Source organism: Leptonychotes weddellii, chromosome 12 (genome assembly GCF_054177405.1).
Source record: "Leptonychotes weddellii isolate Sample4059 chromosome 12, ASM5417740v2, whole genome shotgun sequence".
NCBI lineage: Eukaryota > Metazoa > Chordata > Mammalia > Carnivora > Phocidae > Leptonychotes > Leptonychotes weddellii.
Genome location: NC_138380.1, coordinates 16,024,856 through 16,043,498, shown reverse-complemented (window position 1 = coordinate 16,043,498; position 18,643 = coordinate 16,024,856). Strand labels below are relative to the sequence as shown.

Genomic DNA, 18,643 nt, shown 5'->3' with positions numbered 1-18,643 from the left:
CAAAATGCAGTATTTCAAAATAGTTTGTCTGGTTCTAGTACATATGAGAGATTTCCTTCAGATTTTAGTAAAATGGAAATTATCAGGTATATAAGTTAAGGTCCCAAAATAAGCTCCCTAAATAATGTATCACTCTTTAAGTCCATGGCTTTCTGTGCTGCTTTTCTTTTTGTTAACTTTATTGAAGTTTAAATTGTCTTGCCAGGTTTCCAGGAATTTTTAAACTGTATTTCCTCTGTACAGTCATTAATATGACCTTACCCAATGAAAGAAGGGGGATGAAAACTTGAAGGTTTCAGGATATTTGAAGTATTGGGCACTTTGAGACCAGTGGCCCATAATAATCCTTTGATTTTTTTCATTCATTACAGAATAGAAAGAAGCACTCAATTCTAAGTACTAAAATAGATGTAAAAAATTTCTGGATGTGGAAACTTGGTTTTTTAAAAATATTTTAAAACTCTCCTGTTTTAGGATGAGGATAACTTCATGAAATTTGTAAGCGAAGATATCCACCGGTGTGCACTTTTAACAGGTTTGAACTTATCCATATATTCTCCCTTCTCTTTAGGATAAGACCTTGAGTATTCACACAGGGTCAGTGAAAAATAAGAAAATGAAGAAACTAGAAAAAATTCAGATTGAATAATATAGAAGTGTATTCTGATATTGGATAAGGAAAGAAAATGTATCCACTTTTATAAGAATCTTTTGGAGCTCAAACTTTTAAGGTTTTAGGTAAACCTGATATTTAATGAAACTAAATAAAAGTAGTCATTACTTTATAAAGGAATACACTTAACATAAGGATTTAAATAGGCATTTCTTTAAATAACTAGCTCTTTAAATTTACTGTATGACTCAAGTTATAATGGACACTGTTTTGAAGTACATTTTTATTTAAATGAAGTTTGCCTGTATAGTTTCCTTAATAAAGTGATTGATTTGCAAATGAACATATATGTGGAATCTTGATGTATACTTGATTTTTTTTAAATGTATACATTTAGAGGTTTTTTTTAGTGTATATCTAAAATATTTCTTCTTAGTATTCACATATCTATCACAAGTAATCTGAAATTGAAATAAGGCTTTAATTTATCTTTTTTCCTCTTTTTCTTTTTTTTCTTTTCCTTTCTTTTTTTACCATCATCCTAAAACAAATCTTTTGAGATACCTACTATTCTCAGTTTGGTATGTATCCTTCTAGACCTTTTTCTTTGCATTTATACACATATCTATACCCATACTCATAGAAAATTTGTAGTACTAATTTATGGACTTCTTGCCATCCTTTTTTTCTTTTTAAAATTTTGCCAATCTGTTGGAAGAAAGGAGGTGACTCACTGTTTTCACTAACATTTCCTTTATTGCTGAAGAAATTGAGAGTTATTTTATATGCTTGTCTCTAGTCACTCTTATAATGAATTGCCTGTTCATAGTAATCCTTTTTTAATGTTGCTTCTATTATTTAGAATTATTTTGATGTTAAATTTATCATCGATTTGTGGCTCTTTATTTTTATATCTGTTTAAGCTTCCCTACCCCAAGGTCACCAATATAATCATCTAAGTTTAAATACTTTTAATTTTGATATTTAATTTCTCTATAATTTACATTTATGAATAGTATGAGATATGGATCTAATTTTATTTTCTAATTCATAGCTGCCTTGCCATTTTTGAGTCATACCATAAATTAGACAAAATGTGGTCTGTTCACATAATGAAATACTAGATGCTTAGTAACAGTCTGTTGAATAAATGGATCTAAATAACAATCCTGAGAAGTAGCAAGGGAAGGTGTTATTATTTCTTATTCACATACAGTAAAATTTATGTTCAAAGAGGCTGCATTAGCCAAGCAAAATCGTATAGAAACAAAGTGGTAGAATAGAACTCAGTTTGTCTGACTCCTAGTCCAACTTGCTATATTTGCTCTTGTACAAAAATAGCCCAAAACTAAATCTAGGTAAAAAACCACGTTTTGGAGGTGGTAGAGCAAGAGGAGACAAATGGAGAACCAAGTATGTGAACAGTAGGGAGAAAACCAGAAAGTGTAGCATCATAAAAGACAAGGTACAGGAGCTTAGGGAGGGGAGATTATCCACAGCAATTTGATGCCCCACAGCTAGCCCATTGAAAGAGACAGGGCCTCTGCACTACCTACTTGGGGCAACCCCATTGTATTCTGTGTGTATTATGCTCTTGGGGTTGTGTCACATAGTGACCCTAGAATGAGAACTGAGAAGAAGTTGTGACTGAGAGTTCTCTAGCAACCTTTGAGGATATAGAGCTAGTAGGTGGTGAGGAATTATGGTCATGGGGTGTATTTAACCCATTGGGCAAATAGTTGCCTCAGTGTGTTTAAGTTTAAGTAGAGGCGCCTGGGTGGCTCAGTCGGTTAAGCATCTGACTTCAGCTCAGGTCATGATCCCAGGGTCCTGAGTCTCAGGGTCCTGGGATCCAGCCCTGCATCAGGCTCCATGCTCAGCAGGAGTCTGCTTGTCCATCTCCCTTTCCCTCTGTCCCTCCCCCAGCTCGTGCTGTCTCTGTCTCTCTCTCAAATAAATAAATAAAATCTTAAAAAAAAAGACTCAACAGTAGACAGTTTGCTAGAAAACCTGCAAGAAACAAATGTTTTTGGAGTAGCATTGAGAATTTAGCATAAATTAATAGTATCTGAGGTCAACAACTACTTTTTGGCTATTGTGAAGATCAATTGTTATAAAATTTCAATAGTAACTTTATTTTTAAAATGGCATGAATTATAAAATGATATCCATAAATACAAATTAATGGTATTGGAAGGGAAAAAGGAATATATTTAAAAAGTATAGGAATTGGGGTTTTGCTGCTTATCACTCATGATTGTGTTTGAATCTTTTTTTCAGCTGACTCTATTAGTGACCCATTTTTCCCCCGAACTACCCAGATACTGTTGGAATATCAACTAGGGAGATGGGTGCCACGTCTTCGTGAACCACGAGATTTATATGGTGTCTCTTCTTCTAGTCCGCTGAGCCCTACACGGTGGCCGTACCACTGTGAGGTCATTGATGAAAAGGTCCAGCATATTGGTATGTTCTTAGCAGTTTTTGGAATTCAAATATTAGCAAACTAACTTTGCCAACCTTAATTTTAATGAGGAGACTCGTGGTGTTAGAATATTGCATTCCAGCAGGAATATAACATGAGCTATATGTATCATTTAAAATTTTCTAGTGGCCACATTTTAAAAAGGAAAAAGAAACAAGTGAAATTGATTTCAAAAATATATTTTATTTAACCCAAATTTATCCAAAGTATTTTGCATTCTTTTTTTTTCATATGAAATCTGGTGTGCATTTACACTTGCATTTTAGCTCAGATCAGCCACATTTCAAGTGTTCAGAAGCCACATGTGCTTAAAAGGGGGACGTAAAACATGTGCCAGAATTTTGTAATTCTGAACAATTTGAAATAGCATGACTGTTCCAGTCACATTCAAACTCATACATAAAGTGAGGTCATGGACAGAGGGTATGCCAGATGGTTCTGCAGTCTTGCTCCTTTTTTTCTCCGTATCTCTTGCTCCCCGCGCCCCCCCGAATATCTTTTTTCTCCTCTGTGTATCTTTATCCTCTTTCTTTCTTTCTCCCTTTTTTTCCACTTCTCTTCCGCTCTTATTTTTTTTTTATCTTTGTGCCCCTTTGTCTTTTTTTCTCTCCTTCCCTCTTTCTGCTTCTTTCCCTTAATGTATGTTTTATGGACCCAAAGAGGACATATTTTAGTGAATATTTTTATGTTTCTGTATATGCAGTCCCAAATTTTGTTTTCATTCAGTGTTTTGCAGCCTTACCTTCCCAGTCCTCACACCTGAATAATAGAAACATTTCCATTATTCATTACCTCCTCACTGCCACTGTTTTTCACCTTGGGTTGATGATAGCATATACATTATTGCCAGGTAGAGATCTTATTAGACATTCACTGGTGAATAAAATTAAAAACTGGCTATAGTTACTGTAACTGTCTATACTTACTATATTGCTTACTTAAATTAGATGCTACTTAGGCATTCTTATAAACTAAGTTTTCTCTTTATATTATCTAGTATATAGAGAAAGAGGGGAAGGGAGAAGTGCCTCTCTCCCTCTTTCCCCCTCTCCTTTCTCTCTCTCTATATATGTATATATGTGTATATATATATATATATGCTTCAGAAAACTTCAAGTCAAAAGTTCTCAGCTGGGTGTTTAGGCCCCCCTGGTCTTATGGTCAAGTCAGGCTGTCTGATTCTGCCAAATGAAAACCATCAGTAAACAAACTGCCCATGATGGGTACCAGGGGAGTTTCAGACTTTAAATAGCACATTATAAATCTTACTGTCCTTACCTTGGCCAACTGTCAAAGCTAGATATCCAGACTTTCCCAGCTATAAAAATAGAGCTTTTCCAGTCAGCTATAAATGAACACTATCCTACACAACCATATACCTTGAAAGTCTTTCCATATAAGCTCATATATACCAATCTCTTTTTTAAATAAATTGGTTCATTAGATTTAATTCAGTGAATACAATACTTTCTTTAACTGGTGCCTTATCATTGAGTTTTAGATGTTTCCAGTCTTTGGCTCTGACAAACAGAACTTCATGAACATTCTTTTATATATGTCCTTCTGTGTGTGTGTGTGTGTGTGTGTGTGTGTGTGTGTGTGTGTGTCTAGTTGTAGAGTAAATTCCTGGAGTTTCTAGTTAAAAGGATACTGCCAAATTGCCCTTCAAAAGGAGCTGTAACAATGTATAGTCATAAGTTTGTATGAGTGTGGTTGGTGGCCTTCAAGATTACCCTCAGGTTGAATGATTATAGAAGGACTCCTAGAACTCAAAAAAAATTTACAAAAGCTGTTATACTCATGGTTATGGTTTATTACATTGAAATGATACAGATTAAAATCAGCAAAGGTTAAAAAAAATCAGCAAAGGTAAAAGGAACATAGAATAGAGTCCAGGAGAGATCAGACACAAGCTTCCAGTTGTCCCCTCCCAGTGTAGTCTTATGGACAGTGTTTAATACTCCCAGCCATGATGTGAGATAATACACATGAAGTATTGCCAATCAGGAAAGCTCATCCAAGCTTTGGGGTCTATGGTTTCTTCTAGGGGCTGGTCATATCTCCATGGAGTACTCATGTGGCTGACCTTAGTTACTCAGTCTCTAGCCTTTCCTGTTAAAATTGATAGCATGTGGTGTAAGTCCCTCTACCATAAGTCACATTGCTGGCATAAATTATCTGGTATGACCCAAAGCCCCAAGTAGACAGACAGACAGACTCTCATCAAGCAGGATATTCCAAAGTCTGAGAAGTTATCTTCTAGGAGTTTAACAAGGGTGAAAGCTTTCTTGTGTATACAGAGTTTGGACAACCCAGGCCTGCTGAGTTAATCCTTTACTACACAATGAGAGGGCCTATTTTACCATACACTCATAAACACTGTTTAGTTACTTGTCTGATTTTCAACAGTCTGATATCATTTGTTTTATATGTTGCATTTCAATTTATATATTCTTTATTTATGAGTGACCTTGAACATCTTTATGTATATATATATTGACTGTTTTAGTTTTTATATTTATTTTATTATGGTAAGAGTACTTAAAATGAGGTCTACCCTCAGCAGATTTTTAAGTGTGCAATACAGTATTTTTTTTTTTAAGAATTTTTTTTTTTTTTAAAGATTTTATTTATTTATTTGACAGAGAGAGACCCAGCGAGAGAGGGAACACAAGCAGGGGGAGTGGGAGAGGGAGAAGCAGGCTCCCCGCAGAGCAGGGAGCCCGATGCAGGACTCGATCCCAGGACCCCGGGACCATGACCTGAGCCGAAGGCAGTCGCTTAACCAACTGAGCCACCCAGGCGCCCTTGTGTGCAATACAGTATTGTTAACTAGAGGCACAAAGTTGTTACAGAGCTTATTCGTCGCATTATTGAAGCTTTAAATGTGTTGATTAGTAGCTCCCCATTTTCCCCTCCCGCTTGCTCCTAGCAACCACTGTTCCACTTTCTGATTCTATGAGTTTGACTATTTTAGATACTTTATATAAGTGGAATCATGTAGTATTTGTCCTTCTGTGACTGACTTATTTCATTCAGCATAATGTCCTCAGGGTTCATCCATGTTGTTGCATATTGCAGGATTTCCTTTTTTAAAACTGAATAATATTTCTCTCCCTCTCCCTCTCTCCCTCCTTCCCTCCCTCTCCCCCTCCTTCCCTCCCTCTCCCTGTGTGTGTGTGTAGCACATTCTCTTTGCATCATTTATCCATCAGTGGACATTCAGATTGTTTCCACATCTTAGCTATTGTGAATAGTACTGCAATGAATGTGGGAGTGCTAATATCTAATATATCTTCAAGATCCTCATTTAAGTTCTTTTGGGTTAATACCCAGTGGTTGGACGGCTGGATAATGTGGTAGTTCTATTTTTAATTTTTTGAGGAACTTCTACACTGCTTTCCACGGTGGTTGTACTATTTTTTATTCCCACCAACAGTGTACAGGGGTTCCAGTTTCTCCACTTCCTTGCCAACACTTGTCTTTTGTTTTTTGGATAATGACCATCATAATAGGTGTGAAATGATACCTCCCTGTGGCTTTGATTTTCATTTCCCTGAAGCTCAGTGGTGTTAACAATGCAATCCCTATCAAAATCCCAGTGGCATTTTCAGAGAAATAAAAAACAACTCTAAAAGTCAGATGGAACACAAAAGGCCAGAGATAGCCAAATTAATCTTCAGAAAGAAGAACAAAGCTGGAGACATCACACTTTTTGATTTCAAAATGTACTACAAAGCTAGAGTAGTCAGAACAGTATGGTACTGGCATAAAGATAGACATGAGAGGCCACTGGAACAGAATAGAGAGCCCAGAAGTCCATGTTTATATAGTCAGCTGATCTTTGAAAAGAGTACCAAGAACATACAATGATCCCTTCAACAAATGTTGAGAAAATTGGATATCCACATGCAAAAGAATAAAGATGGACCCCTACCATCTTATACCATATTAAAAAAAAAAAAACAACTCAAAATGGCTAATGGATTAAAGACTTAAACATAAGACCTGAATCTGTAAAACTCCTAGAAGAAAATATATGGGAAAAGCTTCATGACCTTGCTATTGTTGATGATATCATGGATATGACACCAAAAGTACCGACAGCAAAAGCAAAAATAGACCAAGTGGGACTACATCAAACTAAAAAGCTCTGTGTGGCAAAGGAACCAATTAGCACAGTTCAAAAGCAATGTATGGGACAGGAAAATATTGGCAAACTGCATATATGATAAGAGGTTAATCTCTAAAATTCATGAAGAATTTCTATAACTCAGTAGCAAAAACAGTAATAACTAAATTTAAAAACAGGCTGAGGACTTGAATAGGCATTTCTCCAAAGAAGAGAGACAAGTGGCCAACAGGTGTGTTTATTGGCTTTTTATGTCAACTGATAAAATCCTTTGCCCATTTTATTATTGGTTGTACTTTTTGTTTCTTCTTGATCTGTAAGTGTTCTCTATGTAGTCAGAAGATCGGCTTACTGTGTCATATATGTTGCATAATTTTTTTCAGTTTGTCATTTGCCTTTTGTCTTTAGCATGCAGCAATTTTTAATTTTTATGTAATCACTTTGTCATTTTTCTGTGGCTTTTGGGTTTTGAAGTTCTCATGTTTCTCTCTTTTTTTTTAAGATTTTATTTATTTATTTGACAGAGACACAGTGAGAGAGGGAACACAACCAGGGGGAGCAGGAGAGGGAGAAGCAGGCTTCCCGCCGAGCAGGGAGCCTGATGCAGGGCTCGATTCCAGGACCCTGGGATCATGACCTGAGCCGAAGGCAGACGCTTAACGAATGAGCCACCCAGGCACCCCTCATGTTTCTCTTAGTTCTATTCAAGTTGTATTTTTTTTGTGATTAAAGTTTTCACCCATCAGCAATCCATTCTGATGCAAGAAGCAAGCTCTCAATCCAGTCCTGTAACCATCTAGCCAGTTGTTTAAAAAGTTGTTAAATTATTTCCTGTAAACTGATTGGAAATGCCACAATTATTAATGCTAAACTTCTAGGTCTAATTTTGAATTTTACTCTATTCCATTAACTTGTCTATTCATATGATGGCATGAATTTTAAAGCTTAAAGCTTTAAAATAAATTGTTATGTGATAAACTTGGTTCACACCATTACTTTATTCTTTTTAAAAATTTTCCATTTTCTAGGCTACTTTTGCCAAGACCTTTCTCTAAAGATAAACATGGCCAATAAACACATGAAAAGATATTCAGCATCTTTAGTCATCTGGGAAATGCAAATAAATACCACATTGAAATACCACTTTATACCCACTGGAATAACTAGAATCAAAATCTGATAACATGTGTTGATAAGAAATTAAACATATGCCCCCCAAAAAGCTTATATGTAAGTGTTAATATAGTACCATTATTCTAATAGCCAAAAGGAAACAATCCAAATATCCATCAGTGGATGAGTACTGTTTCATGGAAATCAGAGGAGACTACATTTTACATTTTAACTTCAGCTCAGCAGTAAGCAATGATGACCGTGTGGAGCATAACCTGCTGATGGCTGATTCTATACATTGGTTGACAGCTTTGCATTGTCAACTAAAATTGAAGCCATGTATGTCCTAAAATTTAGAATTCCTACCTCAGGATCTATAACCAAGAGAAATGTGGGCACATGTGTTCCAAGGAACATGTATAAAGCTTATCATAGAACCATTGCTCATGATGGCCTTAACCTGAAACAACCTGAATGCCCATTATAAATAGAAGTGGATAAATAGATTGTAGCATTTTTATGTAATAAATTCTATAGCAATAAAAATGAATTACAGCAACACGCCACAAGATGGATTGATTTCACAAATATGTGAAAAAAGAGAAGACTATTATGTAATTCAACTTATGTAAGTACAAAAATAGGCAAAACAAAGCTGTAGTTTCATATCAATACTTACGTAGATATATTTATGCACATATATGTATGAATACTCAGATTATAAAGTTATAAAGGCAGACGAAGAAGCGATTGTGTTATGGTAAGGTTAATGGTTATAGTTCAAGGGGAAGGAGGAACGAGTGATTAGAAGGGGGTATGAGTGGGGCCTCTGAGGGGCTGGCAATGTAATAGATCTTGATCTAAATGCTATATGCTTTGTAATAAAACTCAGAACTATACTTCTTTGGTTTTGTACTTCTCATAAGTATAATTCCTCATAAACATTTTGTTTAAACATTTTATTTCTGACCATGTGAGTTATGGGTAGAATGAGCACAAATAATTGGCAAAACAGTGTTTCAGAGTAGAATCTGGAAATAGACTAGCACATTTAAGACCAAATTATTTTTAATAAAGTCACCAGAGCAATCCGGTGGGGATAAGTCTTTTTAATAATTGGTGCTGTAACAACCTAGTGTCCATGTAGAGAAAAAATAAACTTGACCTCTACCCCTCTCAGCACACACAAAATTAATTCAAGATAGATCACAGGACTAAACATAAAAATTAATTCATAATGCTCCTTGAAGAAAACATAGTACAATATCTTCATAATCATAGGATAAAAACAGTCTAGAGAGGACCCAGAAAGAAAAAAGAAACAATGAAAATAAGTTTGACTTCATCAAAATTTTAAATTTCTCACCAAAAGACACAATTAACAAAATGAAAAGGCAAGCCACAGTCTAATATTCCCAGCACATATCTGACAAAGAATTCGTATGCAAACTATAGGAAGAATTCCTACAAACCAATAATAAAAAGAAAACTAATTAAAAATGGGCAAAAGAGTTGAACAGACATTGCTCAAAGGAAGACATATAACGGCTAATAAATGTGCAAAAGTGTTAAACATGGGAAGGGAAAATGAAAATCACAGTGAGATACCACTTTACACTAGAGTGGCAAAATTTAAAAAAATTTTAAAGGCTGACAGCTCCAAATATTAGAATGTAGAACAACTGGAACTCTTATTCTATTAGCTTGCTTTTTACTTATTTTTTTTGTTATGTCACCACACAGAGTGTCATTAGTTTTTGATGTAGTGTTCCATGATTCATTGTTTGCATATAACACCCAGTGCTCTGTGCAGAACGTGCCCTCCTTAGTACCCATCACTGGGCTAACCCATTCTCCCCCCTCAAAAAAACCCCTCTGTTTGTTTCTCAGAGTCCACAACTGGAACTCTTAATGCATTGTTGGTATGAGTGTAAAATTGTACAACCACTCTGAGAAAAGGTTCAGCAATTTTTCTTTTTAATAAAAGAAAATATACATCTATGTATTTGTTAGAACTCATTGAACATACAATTCAGATCTGTACATTGCATTATATATAATAAGTAAATTTTACTAAATTTAAAAAATAGCCACAATCCTTCATCCATGTATCTTCACCCTTTGTAATGTCATCTTCCATTCCCTTCTATCAAGAGGTGTCCTCTTTTCCCCACCCCTGGAAATAGGATGGCCTGTGACTTGCTTTAGCAAAACCAAGTGTGGCATAAGCAATAGCATGTCAGTGTTGACCTAGGTCTCAAAAGTCTTTGCGTACTTCTGCTTTCTCTTAAACCCTGTCCAGCCACCACAGAACAATCCATAGCTAGCTTATTGGATAGTTGAACGAGAGAAAGCCTGCATAGTTAAGCCCTGCATAAAACACTAAATTTTAGCCTAGATATACCAATGAATGACTTGAAAATATACAATAAAAATTTCCCGTTTTATTTTGAAGTAGTATTCAAATAAAGTTTTCTCTTTTTTCTTTCCAGATTGGACTCCTTCTTATCCTGAGCCATTGTACACCCCAACAGGCCTAGAGATGGAACCCCTTTATCCAAACTCCAAGGAAGATACTGTAGTTTATCTAGCTGAAGATGGTGAGTACATAATGAGACACATTGCTATAAAATATAATTTGGTACCTAGATTCATCCCTTAATTACATTTGTTTTGCTGTTTATAATGGAAACTGCACATTACCAGGAAGTCCCTGTCTCCATCAAGATGTTTGGTTACAGACTGATTCAAATGCGTATTTAGTGCTAATTATATTCTTGAAGGTGTACTGCAGTTTATACAAAGTTACTTTAAAATAAAATGTATTGCCCACTACAATGGAGAGTTATATTTAGAAGGAATTATGCTTCACATCAGTTTTCAAAGATAAATCCAATGGAGTGTTGTACGACTGTTATTGCCTTTCTATTCATAGGTCACATTCATGAAATCTTTCAGATGATTTTCTTTTATTTCATGCCAGTTTGATACTTTCTTGAGATTGCATCTTTCAAAGGGGGAAGTACCCCACACTGTAAGTAACATCTAAGATGGTATCTCAGGAAAGTGTTCTTAACAGGCAGGATCAATATTTGTACTTTGAGAACTCTAGTAATGCAAAATCTCTTATCTGCTTTATGATAGAATGCAAATAATAAAACATAGATGTCTCAGCCTATATCCTCAACTGTGTTGCTCCTAAAGCACCATTGTAAGGAAGTATGGGACTCCTGCACAATTAAAGGGCTGGCAAAACAGAAAAATTTACAAGGATTGTTTCCTATACAACAAACAATTGTAGAAATCATATACTCACATATTTTTAACAACAAAGGTAAAGACAAGCATCTCTGATTTTTTTTAATTTAATTTCAAATATTTGCACGGCTAACCTGCCTTAGAACTTCCACACACAACTTAAATAAGATCTGATAAAATATTAAAATAGTTAAGGTGAGTCAGTCAGGGTCTTGTCAGGAACTGGATGGCATACTTGGAGTAATTTAAGAAAGTTTAATGAAAGTATCACTTACCAAAGTGTGGATAGAATTAAGGGAGACTAACAAGGGGTGGTAAAGCAACCTAGGACTGTCAACAGAGCAAAATCATTGTTTCTTCTAGTCCTGAAAGAGTAAGAAGACAAAATGGTTTCCAGATCTGTAGCTGTAGGAGAGGGAAGTCCCTAAATAACTGGGGGGAAAGAATTCTGGGGTCATATTTTTTTCTTCTAAAGATTTTTTTTTTAAAGATTTACTTATTTATTTTAGAAAGAAAGAGAGTGTGTGTGCACAAGTTGGGGGAGGGGCGGACGGACAGAGAGAGGGGAAGCAGACTGCCTGCTGAGAGGGGGGCCCAACGCAGGGCTCAACCTCAGGGTCCTGAGACCATGACCCGAGCCGAAACCAAGAGTCAGACACTTAACTGACTGAGCCACACAGGGGCCCCTCCACACTTTTTTCTTTAAAGATGTTGTGCCATTGTCTTGTGACATCTGTTGTCTTTAATAAAAAGACAACCGTAATTTTTATCATTGTTCCCTATATGTGTGATGTGTCTTTTTCTCTCTGGATGTTTTTAGCAATTTGACTATGATCTGCCTAGATTTGGATACCTTTATATTTATCCTGCTTGATGTTTGCTAACTTCTTGGGTCCATAGGTTAATAGAGTTGGGTTTTTCCCCCCAAATTTGAGAACTTTTTAGCCATTATTTCTTCACATATTTTTTCTATATTATTCATTCTCTTCTGTCCTTTGGAATTCCAATTACACATATGCTGGATTTCTAGCTATGTTCCACATGTCAGTGGATCTTTATGTTTTTTTTCCTTCTCTGTCCTTGAGTTTGGATTAATTGTATTTATTTGTTTTTAAGTTCACTGAGTCTTTCTTTTGCAATATTCAGTTTTTCTTAAACCCATCTAATCTTTAATTTCAATTATTGTATTTTTTATTTCTAGAATTTTTCTTTTTTTAAATAACAACAACTAAAATTTATTCAGTGCTTACTATGTGTCAGGCATGGGTCTAAACACTGAAACACTTTACATATTATCTTTTAGTCCTTTAAAAATGTCATCCCATTGGCCTCTGACCTCTGTTGTTCCTAATGAGAAGTCATTAGTAATTCCTATCATGGTTCTCCTGTTTGTGATGTGTTTGCTTTCTCTGGCTGCTTTTATTTATTATCTTTATCTTTCTTTTTTTTTTTTTATTCTATATATTTTATTTTTTTAATTTATTTTTAATTTAAATTCAGTTAATTCACATATAATTGTTACTGGCTTCAAAGGTAGAGGTCAGTATTTATCAGTCTGATATACTACCCAGTGCTCATTATATCACGTGCCCTCCTTAATGTCTGTCACCTTGTTACCCCATCCCCACAACCTCCTCCACGCCAGCAACCCTCGGTTTGTTTCCTATTATTAAGAGTCTCTTATGGTTTGTCTCCCTCTCTGGTTTCATCTTGTTTCATTCTTTCCTCTCTTCCCCTATGAGCCTTTGTTTTGTTTCTTAAATTCTGTATATCAGTGAGATCATATGATAATTGTCTTTCTCTGATTGACTTATTTCGCTTAGCATAATCCCCTCTAGTTCCATCCATGTCATTGAAAATGGCAAGATTTCATTTTTTTGATGACTGAGTACTATTCCATTATATATATATATACCACATCTTCTTTATCCATTCATCTGTCGATGGACATTTGGGCTTTTTCCATAATTTGGCTGTTGTAGACATTGCTGCTATAAACATTGGGCTGTAGGTGCCCCATCGGATCACTACATTTGTGTCTTTGGGGTAAATACTAGTAGTGCAATTGCTGGGTCATAGAGTAGCTCCATTTTCAACTTTTTGAGGAACCTCCATACTGTTTTCCAAAGTGGCTGCACCAGCTTGCATTCCCACCAACAGTGTGAGAGGGTTCCCCTTTCTCTGCATCCTCGCCAATATCTGTTGTATTTCTAGAATTTTCATTTGGTTCTTTTTTGTAGTTTGGGGGGTTTTTTGAGATTACTTTATCTGCTTATTCATTATCTATCTTTTCCCTTAAGTCTTTAAATACATATATTCAATTCAATTCTCTGTGTGTGTGTGTGTGTGTGTGTTTAAAGTCCTCTGTTAATCCCAACATCTGGGTTGTCTTGGGGTTTGTTGAAAGTGTGTGTGTGTGTGTGTGTGTGTGTGTGTGTGTGTGTGACCATGGATCACATTTTTCCTGATTTTCTTCATGCTTCATAATTTTTTCCTAATCATATGCAGGACATTGTGAAAGATATGTCGTAGGAGTCTGTATTACGTTCTTTTCAAAAATTATGCTGAATTTTGTTCTGGTAGGCAGTTAAATTGCTGGCAGATCACTTTGCTTCTTTCAGCTTTGGTTTTATTTTTTTATTTTATTTATTTATTAGAGAGAGAGAACACAAACAGGGAGCAGCAGAGGGAGAGGGAGAAGCAGCCCCCCACGAGTGGGAAGCCTGATCTGGAGGTCAATCCCAGGGCCCTGAGATCATGACCTGAGCCAAAGGCAGATGCTTAACCAACTGAGCCACCCAGGCACCCTGGTTTTATTTATTTTTTTAATAAGGGCAGATCTGTTTTCATTTTGTCTTAGTCATTTAGTCCTAGGTCATTGTCCTTGCCCTTGGATGTGGTACTTACACCTAAAATGCAGCCTTTCTGGAGTCATGATTGAATGCCTGAGATACTCAATGAAGTCTTTCCATTCTGGATAGTTTAGAATTACAATATATTCTAGAATGGCATATCTGATATCTCAGCCCCACAGTTAATACTCTCTTATCTTACTGAGTCTTATTCTGTACTTCTGTAGCCAAACCCTCAGCCTTATGTAGCTTTCTTCTCTCTGGTGTCCTGCCTCATAATTTCAGCAGCCACAAGCAACAGTCTTGCCTCCTCAGCTCAGTAAGATTGTCCTACTACTGTTCTTAAGTGCCACCTTCTTAAGATGTAGTCAGACAGTATTGCCAGGAGGAAAGCCAAGGTTAGACATGGACTTACTTCGTGTATTTTTTTTTTCAAACATTCTGTATAGTCCTAGTCCATATGTTATCCAGATGTGTGAAAACAGCTCATTTTCTTTGGTCCAGCTTTATAGTTATTTATAGTGAAAGGGCAAATTCAGGACCAATTACTCCATAATAATCAGAAGCAGAATAAATATTTTTAATGTGAGAAATACATGAATTTATTTTGGGCATTGCTTTTCTAGTCTGAACACTCTTAGACTTTCTTATTTCAACAAATCTGTGTGTCACATTACTTAAAAATTTAAAATCCTTAGTGACACTTCAATTATACTGTGGCTCCAAACTTTATGCAGGATAATCCGTGTACTCTAGACATGGTTTGATAGTATGGTCTTCTTCTGTCATCAGCTTACAAGGAGCCCTGTTTTGTGTATTCCCGAGTAGGGGGCAACCGAACACCTCTGAAGCAACCTGTGGATAACTATGACAATACTTTGACGTTCGAAGCAAGGTTTGAGAGTGGAAATCTACAGAAGGTAGTCAAAGTGTAGGTTTTAATTATTTTTATTTGAGGAGCTAGACCTTCAGCTATTTATTATTTTTGGTATTGGGTACATTGAAGTTTTAGTATTCATAAATGAACTGCAATTCCTTGAGGTATGATGCCAATTAGAGATGATTATGAAGGGGGTATGAAAGATTCACATTCTGGATTCAAATACTCTGAACTTAAGTCAAACAGGTTTCTGTACTGTCATTTTTTTTTAAGATTTTATCTATTTATTTGACAGAGACATAGCGAGAGAGGGAACACAAGCAGGGGGAGTGGGAGAGGGAGAAGCAGGCTTCCCGCGGAGCAGGGAGCCCAGTGCGGGGCTCGATCCCATGACCCTGCGATCATGACCTGAGCTGAAGGCAGATGCTTAACGACTGAGCCACCCAGGCACCCCTGTACTGTGCATTTTTAATATGCCAATATGAATTGTCATAGAGACGCACACTGCTTCTCAAACTTTTTAATGGAATAATACTTGGGATGAATGTTCTGTAAAACATGTTTGGGAACATGCATGCTATCCAAGGGCATTCTTTAAAAAATTTTTACTATAAAAAAATTCAAGTATGGAGAATAATACAGTTCTCCATTAACCATCACATACCCATCACCTAGATGCAACAGCTATGGTTTTGCATTATTCATTTCACCTATTCATAGGCCACTGTTGTTAACACACACATACACACAAAGGAAGTACATAGTGCTGATGGAATAGAAGGTTACTTGGTAAAGAAAAAGTCACAATTAACCCAGTAAGATTGTGTGTGTATATGTGTATAAAACAAACGTACCAATAAAATTATTTTTACCTTTAAGTATCCTCAGTGACTAAGTATGGGGAATGCAAATAGTTCTCAAATACAGTCCTCAAAGAGTTTCAAATTTTTTAATGTATGTGGTTTTATTAATTTATATGTTTTAAACCTTTCTAAGTGATAGTATTTCAGATCCCTAGAGTTTGAATCTAATAGAAAGCAGGAATATATATCTGAAGTAAAAAAAGGAACATCGGACTTGATTTCAGTTTTAGGAGCTCTTTAATCATTTCTTCTATAGGAAACATAATTGGGTTGAAATATAGAATTTTTTATCAAATGCCCATTTTAATGTGCTCTCTTGAATTACAAAAAAATAAAAAGGCTTTAGAGAATTAGCATAGAAGCAGTTTCAGATCCAATAAAAGAGAAAGTTTCAAAACTTTGATCTTTTACAATTGCTCGCTATTGGATGCTGCCTAAATAAACAGCTTCAGGAAAAAAGGCTTTCTGTGAATAGGTAAAAGTAAAATAATTTTCCTTATTTAATTTGAACTTGAATGTCATTTTTACATTTTTATGTGTTTTTCTTTCCTTCTGTGTATTAGGGCAGAATATGAATACCAGTTGACCGTGCGCCCTGACCTCTTCACAAATAAACACACCCAGTGGTACTATTTCCAAGTCACTAATACCCAAGCAGGAATAGTCTACAGATTCACTATAATCAATTTCACTAAGCCTGCTAGTCTTTACAATCGGGGTATGCGCCCACTCTTTTATTCTGAAAAAGAAGCCAAGGCTCATAATATTGGCTGGCAGAGAATAGGAGATCAAATCAAGTATTACAGGAACAACCAGGGACAAGAGGGGCGCCATTATTTCTCTCTTACATGGACATTTCAATTTCCACACAACAAAGATACCTGCTACTTTGCTCACTGCTATCCATATACTTACACCAACCTGCAAGAATATCTTTCTACTATCAATCATGACTCAGTACGGTCAAAGTTTTGTAAAATACGCGTCTTGTGCCACACGATTGCTAGGAACATGGTGTATGTTTTAACAATCACTACTCCCTTCAAGAGCACTGACTCAAGAAAACGAAAGGCTGTGATTTTGACTGCAAGGGTACATCCAGGAGAAACCAACAGCTCTTGGATCATGAAAGGCTTCCTAGATTATATTTTAGGAGACTCAAGTGATGCGCAGTTGCTTCGGGACACTTTCATCTTCAAGGTGGTACCCATGCTGAATCCAGATGGTGTGATTGTGGGAAATTATCGTTGTTCCTTAGCTGGACGAGATTTAAACCGTAATTATACATCTCTCCTGAAGGAATCATTTCCTTCTGTTTGGTATACCCGGAACATGATCCGTAGGTAAAATAAGCCTCAAATTACCTCTCTGCTTATTTAGTAAACTTGGTAGTGAGATTTTTGCTCCCACCATCCCATTCGTTTTACTCTAGCTTTTAAGATAGCTTAACTGATAGTTTAACTATAGCTACTTAATTTTTTCCCCATTCTTTCCACTCTTCTTTCTGGCATTATGCCACTGGATTCACTAGCCTTTTCTTAAATAATGAATAAATTTCTAGAACATTTTAATGGCTTTGTGAAACTAATAGTTAAATTTGCTTATCCCAAATCTGGTTTCTTGCTAAAGCTAAAGGTAACACTGATGTTTAGTTTGGGATGCTTGAATCTCTTACATGTGAAATTCTATCTCACAGGGCCTCCTGGCACTATGTTGATCATACATTGCTCTATGATGAGCCTTTTTTTATTCAGTTTTTAATTTTAATTCCAGTATGGTTAACATATAATGTTATATTAGTTTCAGGTGTACAATATAGGGATTCAACAATTCCGTACATTACTCAGTGCTCATCATGATAAGTGTACTCTTTATTATGATAAGTCTTTTGACTATCAGGATACATAGTTATTAAAATATTAAAATAAAACTTTGATGAATTATAGTCTTATTTCCCCCCCCCGAAAAAAATTGAAAAGCTTTAAATTTTCCAAAGAATCCAGGTCAGTAAATGCACATAATATTTAAATGTTTGTTGAATGGGTGAATTCTTTAATAGATTCAGGTGATAACAATCAGAAATTGGCATGTGCTAGAGCAAAAAGATTTAGAGTCACAGAACCCCATTCCAAGTCCAAAGCCCCTTAACCTTTTTGGCTAAGAGTGTGGAGTGGAGTTAAAATATCAGATTGGAATCCTGCTATATCATTTACTAACTATGTGACCTTGAGCAATTTAAAAACAAATCTAGGGCGCCTGGGTGGCTCAGTTGGTTAAGCGACTGCCTTCAGCTCAGGTCATGATCCCAGGGTCCTGGGATCGAGTCCCGCATCGGGCTCCCTGCTCTGCAGGGAGCCTGCTTCTCCCTCTCCCACTCCCCCTGCTTGTGTTCCCTCTCTCGCTGTGTCTCTCTCTGTCAAATAAATAAATAAAAATCTTTAAAAAAA

The 18,643-nt window shown here is 36.0% G+C and overlaps 1 protein-coding gene and 1 long non-coding RNA gene across 13 annotated transcripts in view; one reads left to right on the top strand and one right to left on the bottom strand.

Moving 5' to 3' along the window:
- The window catches only part of LOC115939361 (uncharacterized), a 203,532-nt gene that overhangs the window by 137,101 nt on the left and 47,788 nt on the right, over positions 1 to 18,643 (bottom strand). The window lies entirely within an intron of this gene.
- The window catches only part of AGBL3 (AGBL carboxypeptidase 3), a 62,058-nt gene that overhangs the window by 8,556 nt on the left and 34,859 nt on the right, over positions 1 to 18,643 (top strand). For 2 of the 5 annotated variants that reach the window (XM_081800058.1, XM_081800059.1), the window contains 5 exons: positions 475 to 535; positions 2,894 to 3,079; positions 10,836 to 10,943; positions 15,246 to 15,384; positions 16,760 to 18,643. In XM_081800058.1, coding sequence (XP_081656184.1) covers positions 475 to 535; positions 2,894 to 3,079; positions 10,836 to 10,943; positions 15,246 to 15,384; positions 16,760 to 17,543 — 1,278 coding nt within the window. In that variant the 3' untranslated portion in view covers positions 17,544 to 18,643. The remainder of the gene's footprint in view (positions 1 to 474; positions 536 to 2,893; positions 3,080 to 10,835; positions 10,944 to 15,245; positions 15,385 to 16,759) is intronic. The other 3 variants (XM_081800065.1, XM_081800063.1, XM_081800064.1) reach the window with 3 other exon arrangements.